The sequence below is a fragment of the Vulpes vulpes genome, unplaced genomic scaffold, assembly GCF_048418805.1.
Source record: "Vulpes vulpes isolate BD-2025 unplaced genomic scaffold, VulVul3 Bu000000626, whole genome shotgun sequence".
In the NCBI taxonomy this organism is placed as follows: domain Eukaryota; kingdom Metazoa; phylum Chordata; class Mammalia; order Carnivora; family Canidae; genus Vulpes; species Vulpes vulpes.
Genome location: NW_027325669.1, coordinates 261,498 through 284,639, shown reverse-complemented (window position 1 = coordinate 284,639; position 23,142 = coordinate 261,498). Strand labels below are relative to the sequence as shown.

At 33.3% G+C, this 23,142-nt stretch overlaps 1 protein-coding gene across 1 annotated transcript in view; it reads left to right on the top strand.

The window, feature by feature from the left end:
- The window catches only part of LOC112912724 (low-density lipoprotein receptor-related protein 1B-like), a 1,003,376-nt gene that overhangs the window by 722,071 nt on the left and 258,163 nt on the right, over positions 1-23,142 (top strand). The window contains exons 36-39 of the mRNA XM_072745081.1: positions 15,828-15,954; positions 16,093-16,244; positions 16,542-16,666; positions 17,853-18,224. Of these exons, the coding sequence (XP_072601182.1) occupies positions 15,828-15,954; positions 16,093-16,244; positions 16,542-16,666; positions 17,853-18,224 (776 nt within the window). The remainder of the gene's footprint in view (positions 1-15,827; positions 15,955-16,092; positions 16,245-16,541; positions 16,667-17,852; positions 18,225-23,142) is intronic.

Here is a 23,142-nt window from a genome sequence, read left to right as displayed (position 1 = left end):
TTGAGTTCCAGATAAATATGTCTACCTACCTTTTTGACATCTCCATTTTTCCATTTGGATGTTTCATAGGCACTCTGTGCATATCTAAAATTGAAATGAATTCAATTTGCCATCAAGTTCTGTTAATATTTCCTTTCTAAATATTACCAATCTACCACTCTCCATCTTTGCAACTTCCATTCTAATTAAATCTGTTATCTTACACATACAACACTGCAATAACTTCCCAGTTCATTTCCTAACATCATTAAGGGCTACAGTGATTCTTTTTTTCTTTTACTATAATTCTTGCTTAGATCTTTTCAAGGGATCCATCCCCACTGACTTTTGTGTAAAGCCCAAAATTTCTGTTGTGATACTTTTTTTTAAGATTTTATTCATTTATTTATTTTACAGAGAGAGTGAGTGGGTGAGGGGAGGAGAAGAGGGAGAGGGACAAGCAGACTCTGTGCTGAATGTAAGTTCCATGTGGGGCTCAATGAGGGGCTTGACCTCATGACCCTGAGATCACAAACTGAGACAAAATTAACAGCCTGATGCTCAACCAACTGATCCACCCAGGCTCCTCTATTGTGATTTTGTGTGTGTGTGTGTGTGATCTTTCTTAATCAGATCTTATGCAAATGTTCAATCTCAAACTCCTACTGTTGTTTCTTTGGTATCTCAGTCAATCTCTCTTGGACTACGTAGTTTTAAAAATATTTTCAGATATTTCTTATTCTTTTCTATTCCCATCCTTTGAAAAACCTCTTTCCTTTATTGGCAGTGCTTTCCTTACGACTTTTACTTTGCTAAATTTTATTTATCCTTCTCTGGCTTTGTAAACAGATTAGATTGTTCTATTCTATGACACCAAAGTACCTAGTACTTTCATTTTTTATAAATTCCATGCACAATATTTGCTTATTTGCTTATATTTATTTGCTTAGTAGCTCTATATTTTCACTGGACTGGATGATGTCTCCATTCTTCACTGTGCTATGAGGAGAATAGACATGTGTGTTTGGTTCATTTCTCTATTTCCAGGTCTTAGTACATTGGCTGGTAAAGAATAAGTTGTTGACTGATAACTGCTTTTCTCTTAGTCAATAATTTAGAAATAGTCTTACTATAAAACTTTTTTTTTTTATAAAACTTTATATAACTTGCCACCATTGTTTTTCTTTCATTGCTAGTATAGTTTTGGCTTCAAAGTTTTTTGCTTGCTTGTATTTAAAAGGTGAAGATTTTTATGTTGATTGAACTCCTTTTCATTTTGGAGAGGTAGAAAAGTGAACCCTGATGTATTAGATACACAGTGTAAAAACATCGATTTAGAATGAAGGCAATCTATGAAAAACATCAAATCAACTATCGTGAAACTTTGCAAACTTTCTTATTTGTTATAGGTTGTTTGTAGCTTTTCTAATATCATCATTTGCTTCAGTTTCTTGACAAATGCTATAAAGTTAAGTCATTGTATTAATATAGTGAACAAGGAAACAAAAAGATTAATATAGGAGAAAGAAATAACCTTGACAATTTGTCACACTTCAAGCTAAGATTACAATGTAAAAGTTAAGAAACCTTCATTGGTTAAGAATGCTCTTGGATGCAGAAATTTAGAGCATAAGTCTATAGGAGTTTTTCTTTCTTTTTCAACTGTTATCTTTACTAGCCTATTTTCTGTTTTAGAATTGCTGTTACAACACATCTGATATATCATTGGGAGTATGTTTACACTTAAGGAGAAGGGGGAGAAGATAAAACACCTATTCCTTGCCAGATCATATTTGGGAAGAGAAACATCTTTATGTCAATTTGTTTGATATCTGTTAGCCAGAAATATCTTAGATTGACTAATCTAAGGATGGACATGTAACCCAGAATTGGGAATGTAACCAGGGGAAAAGAGTTAGCCAAAGAAAGGGAAGAGATTATTTTGACATATTTAGATGAATTATGTTTTATCTCATGGACTGGTATAAGGTCCCAGGTGAAACAGTATATACAACAAACTCAGTTTCTCAAGAAACTCAATTTCTATTAACGGGGCAGATCTTGTGGAGGTGAATTTCAAAGAGACCTTATGAGAAAGAAGGAAACCAGTCTCTTGATTTTTCCATTTCTGTAGTCATTCCAATACACTCTCCTTTCTTCGTTCTTTTTCTCTTGACACCTTAATGTTGGAGTTCCCCAGGGCTCAGTCTGGTGTTATTCTCTTTGGTAGCTTCATCCCACCTAAATGTTAAAGACTTTAAAATGTTGATAGCCAGATCACACCTCACTCTAAACTCTAGATTCTTATGTTTTTATGTGCTACTTTTTCAACATGTTCAATTACAGATCTGTGACAGATTTTATTTTCCAAGGTGATTACAATAATATCTGCCGTTCCACATGCTCTTGTTAAAATGTGACATTGACTCTTCCAAACAGAGAAGTGGAGCATCTTTTCCATATGCTTGAATTTTAGTAGGTCTATGGCTATTATGGAACTGATACTATGTAAAATCTGAGGATATATCATAAAAGAAAACAAAATTTCAACATAATTCTCCTGAGGCATTCTTAGAAGCCAGCCACTCTGCTACGAGGAAGCCATGAAGCCATAGGTGTTCCAGCCAAGAACTCTAGCTAAGGTCTGAGCTGACAGCCAGCACCAATTGCTGGATCTGTTGAGTGAGTGAACCTAAATGAGTCTAGCCTCTAACTGTTATGTCACCTCAGACTTGGTGGTATCACAGTGAATATGAAGAAGGAATGAGTTGTTCCTGCTGAGCTTTGATCAAATTGCAAATGCAGAAGCAATTAAGTTATTGTTTTAAGCCTTTTTGTTTGGAGGGTTTTTCTAGTAGCACTAGGTAATCAAAAGAAGATCCACCAGAAATCTTAACCTTAGCAGATGAACTGCATCTTCTTCACGATTATGAAGCCTCCATTAGCTGCTGCCAGTTCTATTATTTCAGGTGCTTGTGTCAAAATACTTGGTATGATCTTTGGTGTCTCTCTCATATACCCTATATCCAATATACCAGGAATTCTATTCCTATTCCCCTTTTACTCTGTTTAAAAGCTTGCGGCAAACCTAGAGTGGTATTATTTCCTCCATTTAACAGATAAGGAAACTGAGTTAGCTATTTTGAGTAATTACTCTGCTATCAAGTTGATATTTGGGAGAGTCAAGTTTTTCGAAACTCCAAAATTGTACTACATTATATGTACATGTATGTCTGTGCACTATATATTGCACATATGCACATATATTGGTGAACATTATGAAACTTAATAACCAAAAATATTAAGCATTCAAGAAAACAGTTTTAACAGTTTCAGGATTAAATTGCACTGAAAATTTAAAGGTTATAAGTGTAAGTTAAAGAGAGAATAAGCCATAATGAGAAAATACTGGAAAAAAATAGGAGAGGAGGTTATAAAATAATTTTGAGTTGGTTGCAACTTCCCCCTTCCTCTGTAGAGCCCCTTGGCTACAACCATGTGACCATGGATTTATGCCATTGCATATTAAGATTGTGAAGGGAGAGGGTGCTTTTGTTTAATTCCAACAATATAACACATGACTAAATTGATGTCTACATCACACTCATAAACTTGAAAATAAAAATATACTCTTCCAATATGATAGTATTTTAAAAATCTTTTTAAATTATAATTTATAATCAAGCAATAAATCATTATATCCTCAATAGAGAAAACTTGATCAATTACTATGTTGTGGATAATTATTCTAATGGTAGGAACAAATATAATTTGAATGTTATGGAATCCCAGAGATATGCAGGAAATTAGTTTGTTTCTAATAAAGAATTTCTTCCCCTTGTATTTGTAATAAGTGCAGCACTTCATTTGTATGGTAGAGAGTGTCTTGTGCCTGGCCTATTACAGATTTATGCAGTTCAATTTAGTATACCTCTTGCTGCTGCTACTTGCCAATCTGTAGGGTTTTTTTTTTTTAATGTTTTGTTGAAACCTAGTATATAACCTCAAATTGTTGTGCCTAGTATATAACCTCAAGTTGTTGTGTTGTACCTGGCACAACAATAAGAAGATACTTATCTTCTTTAAGTATATTTTTGTATCTCCACAGCCATCTTAGCATAAAAACATACCTCCTTCTCTCTAGGATGATTGAGAACATCAGGCAAAGCAACCCACATATACTCCACTTTCTGTCAGTTTATTAAAAAAAATATATTTATTGAGTGCAGCACACTGTGTGAGAGATCATGTTAAGGCATCTCCATCTCCTCTTCAGCCTTCAGTTCAGTACATCTTGACAAAATAGGACTGCTTACTGCATGAAAGACACTGGTGGGCACTGTGAAGTATGATGGTATAAAAATAAGATGCTGCTTCCATTCACAATGAGTTATCTGTTTAAGCTTACAGTTTTTTTTTAAGCTTGCAGTTTAAACAAATACAAAATTTCAGTTAAAATTAAGTCTCATATTGTGCCATGAGATTCTTTTTTGGGTATAAAATGACTAGACCAATATGACTTAAGCCTAAATCTTATGTTAACATAATTTCTATAAGATTTTTATGAAGTTACATTGAGTTTTGAAAAACAAGAGATTTGGTATAATCAGAGTAGGTAGTCATAGGGAAGGTAGTAGCAGCAATAGTGATGTTTAGTAGAGGTTTTATGGAGAAGACTTGAAGGAGAGAGGTTTCTGAGGTAGGGTGGGAATATATTACTTGAAGAATAGAATAATCAAAGCATTGGTGGTGGCAAAGAGAGGCCATTGGCAAGAGTATATCTACATAGGGAAGAGCCGAGATGTAGCTGGGGCCATTAAATAGGCAATAGTATTCCCCACATATTAACGAAATTACCTTGAAGACACATTCCCCACTTTACTAAGTAGAATCTAAAATGGTCCTAGACTCTCTTTCCTAAGCCTTTTCCCTGCCCCAAAAGCCCGTAAGCAATGCTCAGAAGTGTAGTGAGTTTATTGAAATTGTAGCATGCTTTAAATTAAGGAACTCATAGAAATAGTTATCATCCTAGAGAGAGCGTTATGAGGAGGGGGTTGTTTTTTTACCCGCAAGCCAAGTAATGGACAGAGCTGGAGACAAACATGTAAAAGAGAGACTAAAAAAAAAAAAAAAAATAGAAAAGAGCAATAAATTAAAAACAAAGAAAGAAAGAAAGAAAGAAAGAAAGAAAGAAAGAAAAGAAAAAAAAGAAAAGAAAGAAAAGAAAAAAAAAAGAAAAGAAGAAAAGAAAAGAAAAAAGAACTTTCTCTTTGCAAGTTCTTGGGCCAGCAGGAGTCTGATCAAAGTTGGAGAGAGAGAGGAAAAAATCTTAAAATACATATGAAATATCAGTTTGGATTTAGAAAAATCCAGTCTCTTATGCCTAAAAAAATTAATCCTAACAATATTATTATTTTTTTCTTTTAACTAAAATTGTTTTGCAATCCTGGATTCTTCCTAGGATAGCATGTTCTGGAGAAGAGATATTTAGTAGAATATATGGAATTGAGAGTTGGATATGTATAAATTTACTTCAGTTTATTTTAACAGTTTAACTGTTAGTCTAAACTAAACAGTTCAGACTCTGCAATAAACCATGGTATAGATGAGATTACTCAAGAAAGAGTACAGAATATAGAAATGTAAGGATAAAAAATGGAGAACGTTTTTAATCAGGGGATGAAATGATTAAGAGAAGAGAAAAAGAAAATCAAGAATAAGGCAAAAGAAAAATGCTCATTTCAATCCTCAGAAAATCACTATATCATAGAAGTCAAGGGAAGACAGTTCCAGGGAGGAAAGTGTGCCAGCAATAAAGAGCTTAGGAAATATTAAAGCAGAGAACAGAACATGCAGTTGATAATGAGGATGATGTTGCTAATTGTTATCAATTTCAGGAAATTGGTAAAGACAGAAGCCAAATATAAAGAATGACTAAATGAAAGATAATTAGAATGTAGAGCTTGCATATTTCATTGACAGTGACAGAAACTTGGACAATGAAGGGAAAGAGGGAACAATAGATGTTGAGAAGATAGTAGGGTATTGAGGAAGTTTTCGTTAGTGTAGGAGTCAGGGGATACTCCACATGTTCATAGGCAGAGGGTAAGAAACTGAGAAAAAAACAATTCCCGGGAGGGTAGGAGGAACTTGGACAGGAAGAAGCAATAGGGTGGGGAAGGAAGAATAGTGGACCAGAAAGCAGATGGACAAAATTTGTGTCTTACATCAGGTATTCCAGAAACAGAGCCTGTAATGAAAATTCAATTCAGGCAATGGGAGAGAAGCAGGATAGGAAACAAAGATTCAACTCTGAGCAAAGTCCAGGTCTCAGCTGATTACTTAGGGAGTGCTGGAGTCTAAAACTCACTTGAGAGTGAGGGAGCTTGGCTTTCAAACTGCCACCCAACCATTCATTGGATGAGGGCCACCCTCGGGAGACCTACAAGATCTCAGCACTGCTTGTGAAAGAAGAGCTGCTAGTGGCTGTTCTCTCAAGAAAAGTGCCTTTGGGAATTGTTAGAGACAAAGGATACAGAAGCTGGGCACTGGCGATTATAGAAATAGGAAACAAAATCTGAGGACGTCTAGGTGGAGCACCAACCATGTCCACTACAGATTAGAATCCTAGCTTGGATTTTTCCTACCTCTGCAATCTTTTGAAATACCTCGTTCTCAAATGTCCATGTCGTTTTTGGTTATTGGAAGGATTAAATGAGGTAAATTTAAATGGGAGGATTGAATTAGGGGAATTTCTCTTCCTCTTCTAGTTTTGGACATGGAATGAAGAAACAGGATGCTGCAATAAAATATATCTTAGCAAATACACTAGTGAAATTGAAGAAACTCATAGGCGATGGTCAATATGAGAAAGGTTAGCAGCTTTGAGTGGATAGGTAGTTTTGCTGGAACTCTTGTGGTGAATAAAATATGAATAAAAGGACTTACAGCAACATAAATTTAGCTGGGATGGAGTTCCAGAATCTAATTAGTATGTTTCTATGACCTTGAGTAATAATATTCAGCAGGTAAGCAGTAGGAAAAAAAAAAAGCCAGAAAGGAAGCAGGTGGCGACAGATTCAAAGTTGGATTGTAATGGAATACCCATGAGTTGCCAGTCAGGAGCTGAGGTCTAGAAGTTAGTGAATCATGGAAACCAAGAGCAGCGGGTTAAAGTCAGAGTAAGAAGTAAGGACGTGAATGACAAAGACAACTCTATAAATTAAGAGATGATTTCAGAATTGGTAAAATTGGAAATAGAGCAGTCTTATGTGGTAATTAAGATGAGTGTGTGACCCTGCTTATGTAAGGCAGAGGCAAAGGAGGGATGCAGGTCCCTGGAATAGATGAGGTGAACATGAGCTGAGATGTTCACAAGGTCATCAGCATAAGTCATAAAGTCCCTAAGAATGACAGCAGTGGAGGGAGAAGATGGCAAAATTTACAGTTAGTAATAAAGCAATTAAATAAATTTGGTGGTTAATTGTGAGAGTGATGATATGGAGAAATCGGATATGTGAATTTATGCTGTGAATGTTTTCAAATAACCTCAGAGAAAGTTTTCTTTCTTACTTAAATCTTCTCCACTTTAAATTTTTCAAGTATCTCATGCAGTAACTCTTCTGTCATTTTTAATCAGTTCTTTCAATGAAGCCTTTTTTTGGTTTTCAAATAAGATCTGATCTCTCTCATTAGAAAAATGATAAATAAATAAAATAACTACTCCCCACAAAATGCCTAATGTCTTATTTCTCTCTACATGTTTACTTCCCAACTTCTTAGAATAGAGAAGTTCTGTTCCTTCCAGAATTGTTAAAATTTATCCATAGCCAAATTAAAAGATTTTTCCCCCAGATTTCATACCATTTACCTTTTCTTTGACATATTTCTCCATTGATTATCCACTCAAGAATTTATTTTCTCTGTTACCTTCTCTAACTCTGAGTCTCCTTGCTCTCCCGCCCCTACCTCCATACCTCTTCTGCACATCTCTCTCCTCATCTAAGTTTGGTATGCATTCTCTCTCTTGATATATTTATCCTTCAAACCATATTTTCACGTTTTTCTTACAAATCATTACATTACATCCAAAATCTCATCTTCATGTCTTCACTTATATTTCCATTTTTCTTTAGAAAATCTTTGAATGTGCACTGTCACAGAAATTTAACATATTCTTCTACGTCTAGTCTACACCTTCTTTTCCTAACCATAGCATGTCTTTTTGTCCTGACGAGATTGAAACTTACTTTAGATTTTCTGTAGTTTTTCATTTGTCACTAACTCCTGTCATCTTTTCTCTCCAATATCTCATAGATTCCCCATTTCTTTTCATTACAACTATGAACTGAGCACAGACTCAGCTGGAGGATCTTATTAAATAATTTTGATATCTTAATTTTGAGTCCCCCCAAGATTTACACTTTAATCCACAAAGCAAGAAATCTTTGAAATATGTAGTAATAATTCAAATATTATTTACCTCCAAATCCTCACTTCTTCTAAAAAATATTTCTTAAATATTATGTCACATAGATATACATTTTTTTCAGGATTTATGGTTAAGAATCAATATACTTTTTTTAAATGCTATGCCGATTTCCAGGAAATGGTAATTCAAACATTGGTTTCCAGATAATATTATGTAGACATTTAGGTGTTTAAATTCATATCATACGAATAAAATTACAGCATTTTCATATTCTGTTAGAAGTTAAAACATGTCAGGGGTATTGCCAAAGGAAAAAGGTAAACAATGATGGAGTAAATTAGCTGAATCCAAGATATAAATGTGCCTTGAAAAAGTGGGCATGAAGCCTGTTTTGAACAAAGGAGACTTGAAGTCTTTTAAAATGTAGCCAAATGCAAAATAGAAAGCATGTATAAATTTACTTCAGCTTGAAAAATTAGTTTCTTCCTTCCGATGAGTCTTTTGTAAGGCATCACTTCCTTTTAAAAAATTGAAATGTAATAGTTTTTATGCTAAAAATTCACTTTCTATAGTAGAAGTCACAATATGATACCTCGTATAACATTGAAAAAAGCCGATTAACTTCCCATTGTATATGATCTTTAAGTGAAGCACAAATACTCTGACAAAACATTGTTTTGTTAATATAACTTTATATTTTCATGATCATAAATAACTTGCTGAAAAGTGTTTCTGTAGGATTCAGCTTAAGATGGGATCTTGGTGTTCAACAACTACATACTGTCAAATAGTCTTTGATGTAATATATGTATGCTTTTAGAATGCTTAACAATATACAGAAGATCTTGAGTGATAGTTTAACATATTTTGAGATAGAAAGAGTATAGCATAGTTCAACACCATTTCTAAAGTATGCTTTTATCTTAAGGCAAGATAGTACATATAAAAAACAAGTAGATTTAAATTTGATTTGCAATTGAAATAATGGTGGAATCAGGGTTTAGTATGTAATATATATATATTTTTTAAGATTTTATTTATTTATTCCTGAGAGGCACAGAGAGAGAGGGAGAGATGCAGAGGGAGAAGCAGGCTCCATTCAGGGAGCCCGACGTGGGACTTGATCCCCGGACTCCAGGATCATGCCCTGGGCCAAAGGCAGACACTAAACAGCTGAGCCACCCAGGGATCTCCTGTAACATTAAGATACCATGATGATCAAATAACTCAGAAACACCATAATCAAGCCCCAAATTACAGCCAATTTTTTCAACAGGTTTCTAAGAGAGGCATATAAACAAATTATAACAACAAATGAAAGAAAAGCATCACACTATTTTCACTAGGATTTTTCTCAAAAATTTTGCCAACACCATTGTTTTAAAACTAGTTAGGTTTTGCTCACCCAATCTTTTACCATGTGCTTCATCTTCATTCCTTAACTCTAAACATGAATTTTGGATCTTATTCTCCCTGCTAAAAGGAGGGAAGAAGGACTAGAAGTCATCAAAATGTCTTGGACTTTAGCTCTGTGGCTCATGGAGGAGGAAGAGAGGCCGGAAAAAACATGCCAACTCCCACTACAGGAGGGAGCTTCTGGTCCAGACCACCAAAGCAATGTTGAATGGAAACCAGAAATAGCCACACCCCTATGTATGAACTTACCCTGATTTTTTAAGGGATCTGATCGAAAGCTATGGTAAAAGGTAAAAGAGAAGTTTAGAAGATCTTTCTCTCTGTACATCTGGAAATCATCTCAGTTTCTTTCAATTGGAACATCCAGAGTATGTTGGATGTGACCAATATAGAAGACAGGTTGGAGGTCATGAAACAAACTGGAAATTTCTGTGTAATATTTTAAGAATTCAAAATCTGCCTATGAGTACTAGGAGTTTTGGCTCTAGGAATCTAGATATTAAATATTTCATAAGAAAATGTATATATTATACATAAACATCAAATATTTTACATCAGGGATACCAAAAATGAATAAAAAATGGACCCTTTACTCAGGAAAAATATTTTGAAACATGTAAATAGCAAACTGATGTCATATGTGTATATGTACATGTATGTATTTATTAAAATGAGAAGATGTGCAATGAGGCAGGGTATTAAATAAGGAACTAAACATAAAATAAGCTATAAAAATAATATGCTATAGCATTATGGATACCAAATACATTTTTGTGTGCGTGAAGAATTTTTCTTGATAGTTTCCCAGTATTGACTGTGCATACACGTAATAATTGCTTCACGCAATATTGCAAAGTTGTGAATCAAGAGGGAATCTGATATAAAACTTAAGAATAAAAGAAACCAGAACAAGACTTGTGGGATAAATGATAAATATTGTTTTAAGCTTAAACAGAAAAAGAGAACAACCCAGATGGCATGTATCTTTATTTTGGCTCAAAAGAAAAGTTCATTTCTGATTTGTATATGGAAATGACAACTTCTCTTACCATCGTACATTCTCAGTGTTGAAGCCTCTACTTTTTATGACTCCGAAACTTACAGCTAGCAAGTTTTAAGTATTTCTATTGGCATTTTTGGGAGGAGAGTATTATTCTTTCTCTACCTATCTGCCTCTACCATTAAATAGTTTCATGAGGATTGTTAAGGCCACTTCATTTGGTATCATCAGCTTCTAGCACATAATAGGTACCTAGTTAATATTTGCTAAGTGAGTACATGACTGCACTAAAAGAATTCACTTGAGAATCATCTACCAAACCGCAGACCAAAAAAAAAAAAAAAGAAGGAAATTGAAAGGTAGTGATCAAGGTTATACGGTCTCTAGACTCTTCCTTTTAATGAGTGTTCTGCTCTCCGTGCTGGAGTTCTTTTTATATTACAGGAACCTCTAAGCAATAGCAACACATCTAGGACTTGAAAAGTGATTTGGGATTGGCTTGCGATACCTTCTCAAAACAAAACTGCACATTAAATAAAGAAAAAGGAAGTGTGAAGAAGCCCTCACAGGAATAGAGAAGGTTCTACTTTACACTGCATTCCTCGTAGGGGATGTCAATTCATGTGTTCATGAAATGTATTCAAAGGTTTATGTTATTTGCATGCATGTACCCTAAAAATGGAGACATTGACAGGTTGGCCTACCAATACAAAGTATTTGATTAGGATGAGTTGTAAGTGATTCTTTTTTTTTTTTTTTTTTTAAGATTTTATTTATTTATTCATGAGAGACACAGAGACAGAGAGACAGAGAAACAGGCAGAGGAAGAAGCAGGCTCCCTGTGGGGAGCAGGATGCGGGACTCAATCCTGGATCCCAGGATCATGACCTGAACCAAAGGCAGATAGATGCTCAATCACTGAGCCACCCAGGTGCCCCTAAGTCATTCTAATGAAACTGCTGAGACACTGAAAATTACAAGCAGTTTTTTGTCAAATAAAAACTCACGCTCACATAAAGGCTAGCTGCTATTGTTAATTTGTGGAATTTTTGTTTTGTTTCTATTTGTTGTTGTGTGCTTTTTGCTGATAATGTAACACACTTTACTTTCCCCTAGTGGAGCAGAGTAACAATAACATTCTTGATTCTCTTCTCAATCAAGACATCTGCCTATAAAAGAATTTACAAGATCTTCATTTTTGTGCCAGCATGGAATTTTTTGGTTATCTCATCTTTCTTTGGCATATCGGATAAAGTATATAAAGCATGCTTTCTTATAACGGCATAAGACTAGAAAGAGTGAGTTTATTGTAAAAATTACAACCCAGATCTGTGTTCAAAGGAAATAGTTTAGCATTCAAAAGAAGAATCTTAAATGCAAAGACAATTGATTCCAATTAGTTTCTTTTCACTATTATCCATATGTCTAAAAGAATAATATTTAATCCTGTTTCTTTTATAACAATTTGGACCTACTCATTCTTTTCTTTCTACCTCACACTTTTTACTCTTCCCCACGAAAGTCGAAGCTTTATTTTCATGTTAGCTTTATTTCTTAAAAATCTATCTATTTGAAATTATACAAGGGCATTTGTAATATTTTCTGTAGTTTTGAGCTTTAATTGCAAGTGCAAAAGATTTGTTTCCTTTTATAAATGTACCTGTATGTAAAATAATTCCGACATCAGTACAATGGTCATATGATAAATACAGTAAACCTCTGAGGACTGAAAGTGTATCCCAGGCCTTTAAGAATCCCGATGCTGCCAAATGGAATATTTTGCTTATTATTCAAATGTCCGTAATTAATTGGATGTTAATAGTGGAACATAATATGCATTCATTGCACATTTTCCTGCCAAGAACGTCTATGCCTTGCTAAGATAATACGGATGTTTGTGTTATGATAATTTCTGATATTATCCTTATAATCTTCCAATCCACTTTTGAATGTCCCATTTTTAATTTTGTGATTTTAGATTATGTCACTGCAAGTCTCTGTGAATATGGGAATTTTCACTTTAGGACAAATTATTATCCAGAGAAACTTCGGTTATATAACATAGCATTTGATTTTGACAATTCGGAAAATTTCTGGGCCCGGGATAAACTTGAGAAGTATTTTCAGCGCTAAATTAATCAAACCAATACTCTAAAGGCACTTTCTTTCACTGTATCGTACAGTCCAACAAACATTTCACGACTGCAAATTTTGAGCTCAAATGGGAACAACATCGACCTATAATGCTGGCATTGAATCTTAATTTCCATGGGGTCTCAAAAACCAGTGACAAGGATTTTTATTTCTCCCCTTCCTGAAAAATCACATTTAGATACAAAGAATCTATGTTCATTAAAGTTATCTCAAGTATAACTATGTAAATTGCTCTCTTAAATTATTCATAAGTTTCTCCCTGTAGTTCTCTAAGCTTAGTATTCTTTCTCTACATTTAGTTATAATTCCTGAAGGTTCTCAAGGTGCTAATTCTATTCAATTCTTTATTTTTAATTTCAGTTTAAGGAGCAAATAAATTACTCCTTTCCTGACATTCATAAAATGTTGCTTCATTTTAGTAGGTTTCAAATCTTTTATTTTTATTAAGTTGATAAATTATTTAGCCACATAAAAGTGATTCCTACAGTCAGATTGGCTTTATATATAATGATAATTTATCAAATCACTATGGAAAATTTGAGTAAAATCTGTACTCCAGATAGTTTTATTCTGAATAATTTTAATTCATAATGTTATTATCATTCATCTAAGCCTCCTGCATGGAAATATTGCAGATTTAAAATAAATAGGGACTACTTGAGAAAAAAGGAACAAGACAGACTTGTTTCTCAATACTAAGACCTTTTTCATGGCTTGTTTTGTGTTTTTAAGTATGAGGAAGTTTGTTCTATTCCTTATACCTAGGGAAAAAAAAACATTTGGCATAAGGTTATTATATTGTTGTATTCTGTTTATATTTGATGAGCCAACATAGAGAATCCACCACAGGCCTGAGTGAAGTTTCTGGCTTGAACCCTTCCTGGTCATCTGCGTGATGGTGGATTGTTGACATCCTGAGCCACAGTTTCCATACCTGTGAGAATTAGCACTTAAATATGTGAAATGGCTGATTTGCCCTGCTCACTCAAAATAATATTTGTATTAGTGCATTTTGAAAGCAGATTACGATTAAATAAAAGGAATATTGTACATACTTCCTTCCATATTTGAACTCTGGGGTATATTAAAGTAGATGACAAGAATCAGACTGAATAAGTAAGCACCTGTCTATTCCGGCTCCCAAAATGCCTTCTTCTCACTGTTACATCCCCTGCCATTTTGACGCAATGCCTGACTAGTATTTTAAGGGCATTAATAATGGTAAAATTTTTCTTTACAAAGTTAAAAATAGGGCAACAAATTTTACCTCCCAATTATTTTATTTATTTTTTAACACAATGAGAATCTTCATGAAAGTTTTAAAAAGTCTTAACTATAGTGAAAGCATATATTTTTTTTTTCCATACCTGTTTCAGCCTAGATCTAGCCAGTAAAATATTTGTTGGATTTCTTTCTTTCTTTTTTTTTTTTTTGGATTTCTTGCTATAAAGTTTTCCCTTTCTGATTTATAGATCTTGTAAATATGAATGAAAGCTTCTTCAGGATTAATATACTTGAAATTCTAGCCACACCTCCTTTTCATCTGGTTGTAAAAGTCCAAAAACATTTATTTTATATAGCAGTCAGGGAAAAAAAATCAACTTTTAAAACAAATCAAAACAATATGCATAAAGGTACAGGTACTTTTACATAGTTTAAGTATCTTTTTTATGGATAAATAAGTTCATTAAGTGGGTACAACATATGAATGTATATCTTTGATTTTTGTATATTTAACTTCATTTCTTTTCTCACATATGATCACTCCTATATATGTATTCTAATATGCACAGAATACATACCCATTTTGCCTAAATGAATCAATGATTGCCATATTTTTCTAAATTCTAAACATTGCTGTTTTCTGACAGGTGAATAAAAATTTCAGTCAACCTAACTTCAAAAGAGTGGATCCTATTTATCTGAAAGCATGCATTTCGTATTGTAATATACATTTGTAATATAAATATTATATATGCTGAACAAAAGAGTGAAAGAAAGCATAGATACTAGGCCTTCTGTTTCTCTACATTTAGTTTTTTGACATTTTTATTTCAGCATATCCAGGATTTTCTTTCCGTATTACATTTTCTTCCATATTCCATTCTGCATTATGAGCTTACTAAAATAGGAATGTCTGCTTTTGTTTAAATCCATGTTTAATTATCCCTTCACAGGATAACTTACAAAATTCAAATTAGAATCGTTACATTTAGCAGTGTAATTGGACAGAATTGAAAGTATAGTGCATTCATGTATGCATTAATAAATATTTAATTATAGTGCATTCATGTATGCATTAATAAATATTTATCTACCACAAATTTTTATTTTAAAAATTTTCTAATTTCCTAGTGCTGTAGGTGTACTAGTAGATAAAAAGGAGAGAAGATCAGTGTCCTCCTTGAGGTTATTGTCCAGTGGGAGCAAAAGACATTAACAAAAAATAACACTGTAAAGAAATATAAGAAATATAGCACTATAAATTTGCCACTCTTATCCATGCAGAGTATATTGTACAGTAATGAGAACACAGAAGAATTTTTGAGGGAAATGATGTTTGAGATAGGAACAAGAATAAATTAGGCAGGCAGGTTGGAGAAGGGCATTTCAGACATGGAGTAGTATAAGCAAAGTATTTTTGGGGGATTTTGAATTCATCCATGTGATTTCTATGAATAAATAGTTTTACAATAAAAATTACTTTTTATAAATAAACACATATGTATATGGATTATAAAATGTTTTATTTTTGTTCTAATGGAATGGATGTTATTGATTTATTATTATGAATATGTGTTTTTATGTTTATTTGCATATTACTCTAAATCAGCAATTTTATTTCAGCTATTTGTTCTGGACTGAATGGGGACAGATGCCCTGCATTGGAAAAGCTCGCTTAGATGGCTCAGAGAAGGTTATCCTTGTAAGCATGGGAATAGCATGGCCGAATGGTATCTCCATCGACTATGAGGTGTGTTGGATTTCTTAAGTATTTAAAGTGCAAACTGCCAACTTGCATTAATCCACTCTTAGTGTTCTCTTATTTTTTTTTTTAATAAACCACTTAATCCAAAAAAGGTTGCAATATTCCTTTTCAATTGATCTTTAGGAAAACAAATTGTACTGGTGTGATGCTCGTACAGACAAAATAGAAAGAATCGACCTTGAGACTGGAGGGAATCGTGAGGTGGTGCTGTCAGGGAGCAATGTGGATATGTTTTCAGTTGCGGTCTTTGGGGCTTACATCTACTGGTCTGACAGGTAATTTATTTTTTCATAAGTATTTGAGTCTCAAAATGTTATTTCAGTGCCAGTTGCTTTACCCTTGTAGGATTAGCCATTCCTTAGCAAGGTCACAAAAAAGGATCTCACAAAGCCATGTAATTTCTGCAGGAAGTCAGCCACTCTTTCTATTCCAGACTTGAGCGTTTCAATGTCACAGACTAAAGTTGGTTTCTTTCCCCTTCTGCTTGGCCATCTGTTATCTTCAGTTTAAATAACTGGCTTGATGTGAATTACTTAAAGGTTTTTGATCATGTATGTTCAACTTCTTGTCAGAGCACATGCCAACGGGTCCATCAGAAGAGGCCACAAGAATGATGCCACGGAAACTATAACCATGAGAACAGGTCTTGGAGTCAACCTGAAGGAGGTTAAAATCTTTAACCGAGTAAGAGAGAAAGGTCAGCACTCTTAAATAATGAATACATCTTATATCATTTCTCTCTTATTTTTAAAACATTTATCAAACTTAAGTCAGAGATTCTTATATAAATCCAAAACCTCAAAATTCTATTTTATTTTATATCTAGTTTCCTACAAAACTCATACAGTAGCCTAATGAAATGTATATAGAGTAGTTCATACATACGTATTTTTGCCTAAAACAGTGTATTTATACATACCTGACATGTCTTCAGTATGGGTTTGAGCTAAGTAATATAGAATATCTTGATATATATACATATTCAACAAAAAATACAAAACAAAATTAGGACATTAGAGAGTAAAAAGTAGCCAAAATTGCATTTGGGGTTCTATTTTGATTTATAAAGTGATTATGGCTTCAGAAGTTTGCTCTTGGTGTGAAATGTTTTAAAAGTCATCACTTCCTTAAAATGTGCATTTTGAAACTGATATGATGGTGGTTTGGATGTTTCTTATTTAAAATTGTACCTCAATTAAATGTCTATTTTATGTAATTAGATATCCATTTTAATGTCCATTAAAATAAATTGTAATTAATTTTCTTGACATCAAAGATAGGCATAATAACTGCAGAGCTGATGATGGATTCATGGAGGAAAATCAGCCTGATGGAAATATCTTAATAGTATATTACATCTTCACTCAAAACTGAAGCAAAAACTTATGTTTAATATACTTAGGAGGTTTGGTACATTGGAGCTATAAATTTCTTTGATAGTTTTCATATTTCATAGACAAGAGTTTAAATCAGTGCATTGTTTGTTGGTGAATTCAGTTCATGTTTGAGAGAATTGTTACTTGTGCCAAAGATTATAATACATAAAGCATGTTGTAATCTCAGCATCAAGTTTCAGAAAATAGTTACACAGTTACCTGGCAGATTAGGAAAATTTTAATCCTTGTATTTGGTTGGTATTTGGAGTGGAAGATTGCGATCTTTGAAATAAGAAATCCAAAATTTTAAACTGGTGTGAAAAAGAATCAGAACTTTATCTTATTTGATTTTCTTATACTGACCAGTATTAAAAATAAAAAGACAGACTATTCAACATTATTTTGTAAAATATTTCTGTAAGAAAATAAAAAAAAAACATTTGAAACACCAAAGAAAAACACAAATATATATATGTTTGTGTATGTGTGTATCTTTTCCTTCTTTAGGCACCAATGTTTGTGCCAAAGACAATGGTGGATGTCAGCAACTCTGTCTTTATCGAGGAAATTCTCGGAGAACTTGCACTTGTGCCCATGGATATTTGGCAGAGGATGGAGTCACTTGCCTAAGGCATGAAGGCTATTTGCTTTATTCAGGGAGAACAATATTAAAAAGTATACATCTTTCTGATGAAACCAATTTAAATTCACCAATAAGGCCATATGAGAATCCACATTATTTCAAGAATGTCATAGCTTTGGCTTTTGACTATAATCAAAGAAGAAAAGGTACCAACCGCATCTTTTACAGTGATGCACACTTTGGAAATATACAGCTTATTACGGATAACTGGGAGGACAGACAAGTTATTGTTGAAAGTAAGTACATTCATTTTTTAAAATATAATTTGGTGAAAGTGAGTATCATTTGCATTAGCAGAGAAATTAGAGTGGTAATTGCATGTTGCACTTATACTTTTTTTGAGTTTATGTTCAAGAATAATGCACCCTTATTATCTGATCTGCCAAACGTCAAAGAAGCAATTAACTCTTAGCATGTACAGTATGTAAATTATGATTACTAGTTTCGAATCATGGAGCTTTCAATAATATATTCCTCATACAACCTGTTTCTTTTCTCTCTACGTGATTTTCATGTATCCTCCACTTTTCCAATTCCACTATACTTGAGGTCAGTCCTTTTCATTACTTTTAAAATTGAAAATTAATATGTAAGTTAATTTTAAAGTAGTCAAGTAATATAGATTTAAAAATGAAATTTCTGCCTTAACACTATAAGTCCATTTACTTATCCTTGACTGACAGCTGTCATGCTTTCAGAATTTTTTCATGTATGTGTGTATGTTATTTGTAATTACAAAATTGAATGATCCTATATTTATTCAGCTGCTTTTTTTATAGTTATAAAATATCCTGAAAAGCTGTTATTTCAATACATAAGGTCCTATCTCATTCTTTTGAAAGCCTGTGCCTATTCTGTACAAAAGATTAACTTATTTGAGTATTTTCCTCTGATAAACATTTAAGTTGCTTATGGTATTTCATCATTACCTACAAAGTCACAATGAACATTTGTGCATCTGTCCAAAAAGACCATATCAGTTTATATTTTTCAACTGTATGTGAAAAGATTTACTGTCCCATACTTTTTCCAACAATAATTTTATAATTTATTAGCTATGACTATCTAATTTGTAAAAAAAAAAAATCAACTTATATTAGTATACCTGATAACTAGTCAGATCCAGCATCTACTGTATGTTTTCTCATATAAATATAAATATAAATATAAATATAAATATTGTCAAAATTTTTATTGCACATTGCCCCCCCATGCTATACTTGCCATTCTGCTAGGCCAGTATTTGCCTATTCAAATCTTACTCAGATTTTCCAAATTAGTTCAAACATATACTTGTATAAATATACATTCTCATTTATTTATTCTCTAAGGTTACTGTACTTATTGATAATTTCATGCCAATTTGTAAATTCCAGAATATGCCAACATGCCATTTTGACATGTGTGTGTGTGAGAGAGTCTGTGTGCATGTGTGTGAGAGAGAGAGAGAGAGAATGCAACTGTAACTGTACTGATCATAGAGTTCAGACATATTTGAGATTCATTGATCCAGTATAGTTCTATGAAGTTTAGATAATACTCTGGTCCTCCAGTTTTTCTAGACTGATACAATTCAGAGTTGGAAGGGCTCACATTGTATCCACAATATATTAATTTACTAATTCATTTTCAGTGCTATAGACTTTTTGTTAGGAACCCTGGATATCAAGTTGAACAGGAGTCCATAGACCTTTATTTAGAAGCTACAGTTTCAGAAGAAGCTACAAGTCAACATACATTTAAATTCAGTAGAATCCACAAGATACTAGAGAACAAAAACAATCTGCCTGAAGAAGGTTACAAGATGCCACTGACCTGAGTTGAAAAAACTGAAAGTTTCAATAGGAATCTTATTAGTTGTTTGGGCCAGATACAGGTGGGGAAGACAAGAAGGATAATTCTAGACCAGTAGTCCTCAAGTAGTACAAATATGTGATCCCTGATCCCTGATATGTATTCAAGGGTCTAAGAGTTATTTTTATAATACTGGATAATTGCCTTTAAATGGTATTTCCATTTGCATTGATGGTATATAAGCAGTAGTGACCAAATTGCTGATAACTTAGTGCTAATCAAGGCAATGGTACCAAACCATACTAGTAGTCATTGTACTTTTCACTGCTGCTTAATAGCTGGGAAAGAAAGAGCCAGTTTTGCTTAAAGAACATCCTTGAACTGGGTAAAACGTTTTTATTTTATTAAATCTGATCCTTCAGTACACATCTCTTTAATATTCTGTATGATGAAATACACATAAAGCACTTTTGCATCATTCTGAAGTGCGATGGTTGCCTGAAGGAAACTACAAATTGGTGTGATTATTTGGGTCCGTGCTTCTTTTAAGGAACACCATGTTTTATTTGAAAGAATGAGGAATAGACAGGCTATGGTTATTCAGACCTAGGTATATGGAAGACATTTTCTAAAAAACGAATACAATGAGTCTTTCGCTACAAGGCAAATGACTTACAGTATCTGCTGCAAATAATATAAATCAAGCATTCAAGTAAAAATTTGAATTCTGAAAGACTTGCATCAAGCACAGTAAGCTTGATAACTCCCCAAGGCTTAAAGGCTTTTCTGATGAGATGGGTGGTAATATTACTGAAGTGATTTTTGGGGGAGTATTGCATAATGAAATGTGTCAACAGATATGCATAACTTAGGAAACCAATATTTTGCAAATGACATGATAAAATCATGCATGGGTAAATGATCCATTCAAAGTGTTGGATAGATCAGTGAATTTTAATGTAATAGTGTGCAAAAAGTTTGCCACTGTGGTTTCTGATTCTATACTCAAGCTAACCTTTAAGTAACTACCACACATTATATGTTGATATAGTGTGAAAGAATATCCACTCCTCTCTTTTCCAACTTCATAGGCATATGAGGCTGGATTTTCCTCACATATTTCAATTAAGACAACATAAGAGATAGGATGAAGAAGTAGATGTGTGAATCCACTTGTCTTCTAATAATCTAGACACTAAACAGATTTGTAGAATCATAAAACAATATTTTCTTCTCATTTAAAACAGCACAGGGCAGCCCAGGTGGCTCAGCAGTTTAGCGCCACCTTCTGCCCAGGGCATGATCCTGGAGACCTGGGATCGAGTCCCACGTCAGGCTCCCTGCATGGAGCCTGCTTCTCCCTCTGCCTGTGTCTCTCTCTGCCTCTCTCTCTCTCTCTCTGTGTCTCTCATGAATAAATAAATAAAATATTTAAAAAAAAAACAAAAAACAGCACAGATATTTTCTTAGAAGATACTAGTTATGTTAATATGTGATCAATTCATTTTTATTTTAAAAGATATTAATATATTTAAAACACAATTTTTAGTTTCAATTTATAATATGGTAAATAGCTATAGACACAGTTCACACAAAATTTCTCTCAAGTCCTCAATAATTTTTAAGAGAGTAAAAATTCTCCATTCAAGAAGTTTCCAGACTACTCTTCTAGACTAAGGGCTCAGAAAAATTTTGGTACAAAGACATGAAAAAACACAGGGTAGACAAAGAGTCACATATCATCTGGTATTATTGGAACATGGGTTATAAGGCATGAGTTGGTATGAGATGAACCTGGAGTCCGAGGGAGAGCTCCAATAATGAAAGATGTGATCTGCCAAGATAAGAAGTGTTTAAAAAAAAAAAGTTTTTATTGAGGTGTAGTTTACATACCATACAATTCACCCATTAAAATTGTATGACTTGGGATCCCTGGGTGGCGCAGCGGTTTAGTGCCTGCCTTTGGCCCAGGGCGTGATCCTGGTGATCTGGGATTGAATCCCACGTCGGACTCCCAGTGCATGGAGCCTGCTTCTCCCTCTGCCTGTGTCTCTGCCTCTCTCTCTCTCTGTGACTATCATAAATAAATAAAAATTTTTAAAAAAATAAATAAAAATAAATTTGTACAGCTTAATAATTTATGGTATATTACATTATTAATTATTAAAATTAGGTAATATATACAATGTTAATATATGATACATATATAATAAATAAAATTAGTCATTTAAACTATTTTTTAATTATACAATGTTGTGACATTAATTACATTTATAATACTGTGGGACCATCACAACTATTTCCAAAACATTTTTGTCACTCATTTCAAATAAAATTCTGTTTAAAAAATTCCCTCTTCCCACAGCCCCTGGGATACTTTGATGTGCTCTTACTCTGTGAATTTACCTATTTTAGATAGAGCATGAAACTGGAATCATATAATATTTGACCTTTTGTGCATGGCTTATTTCACTTAGCATAATGTTTTCAAGGTTCATTCAGTCATAGCACATGTCATAAGTTCATTCCCTCTCTGACCCCAAAATAAAGTCTTATTATCTTTTTTGTGGCTGAATAATATTCTATTGTATGTATAGACCACATTTCGCTTATCTATTCATCTGTTTATAGACACTTTCTTTCTACTTTTTACTATTGTAAAAGTTCTGCAATGAACACTGGTGTACAAATAACCTGGATAAGTAATTTTGGTTTTATTTAGTAGATAAAGGGAAAACACGACTGTTATAAGATACACATATACTAGGATTTTTGTTTTATGATGATCACTCTGGCTATGTTGTGTTCATTGACATTTAACAGTCATGTCTTAAGACAGAGATGACTTAGGGAGTTGTCGTAGTATTACAGAATCTGTTTCCACAGTGGTAAATTAAACTGAAAGCATATTAATTAAAGTATGTGTACAACCAAACCATTCTAATCCTCCCCTCTAAAATCAAAGCAATTAAAATTAATAACTTTGTGGATGTATGTGTTAACTCACATGGAAGAAGTAAAATATGATAGCTAGGAGTTGGGAATCAACCAAGTTGGAACTCAGATCTCACTTTGTTGTTTATTTCCTGTGTGATACTGTCAATGTCATCACTTACAAAATGGGAAACAAACTCATAATTTTTATTGTGAAGATTATGTGAGAAAGGGTGTGCAAAGAACATAAAAATATGCACAACTTTATTTCATGTAAAACCTTATATTACCGTATTTGTGACACATTTGTGGATTATTTAGGATAATTATCCCCTAAATTATTTTTAGAATATTTGTTAGAGTTGTTAAACAATCAGAAATAATTATAATAATTACAGATGTGATAGTGTATTAAGGTCATACTAG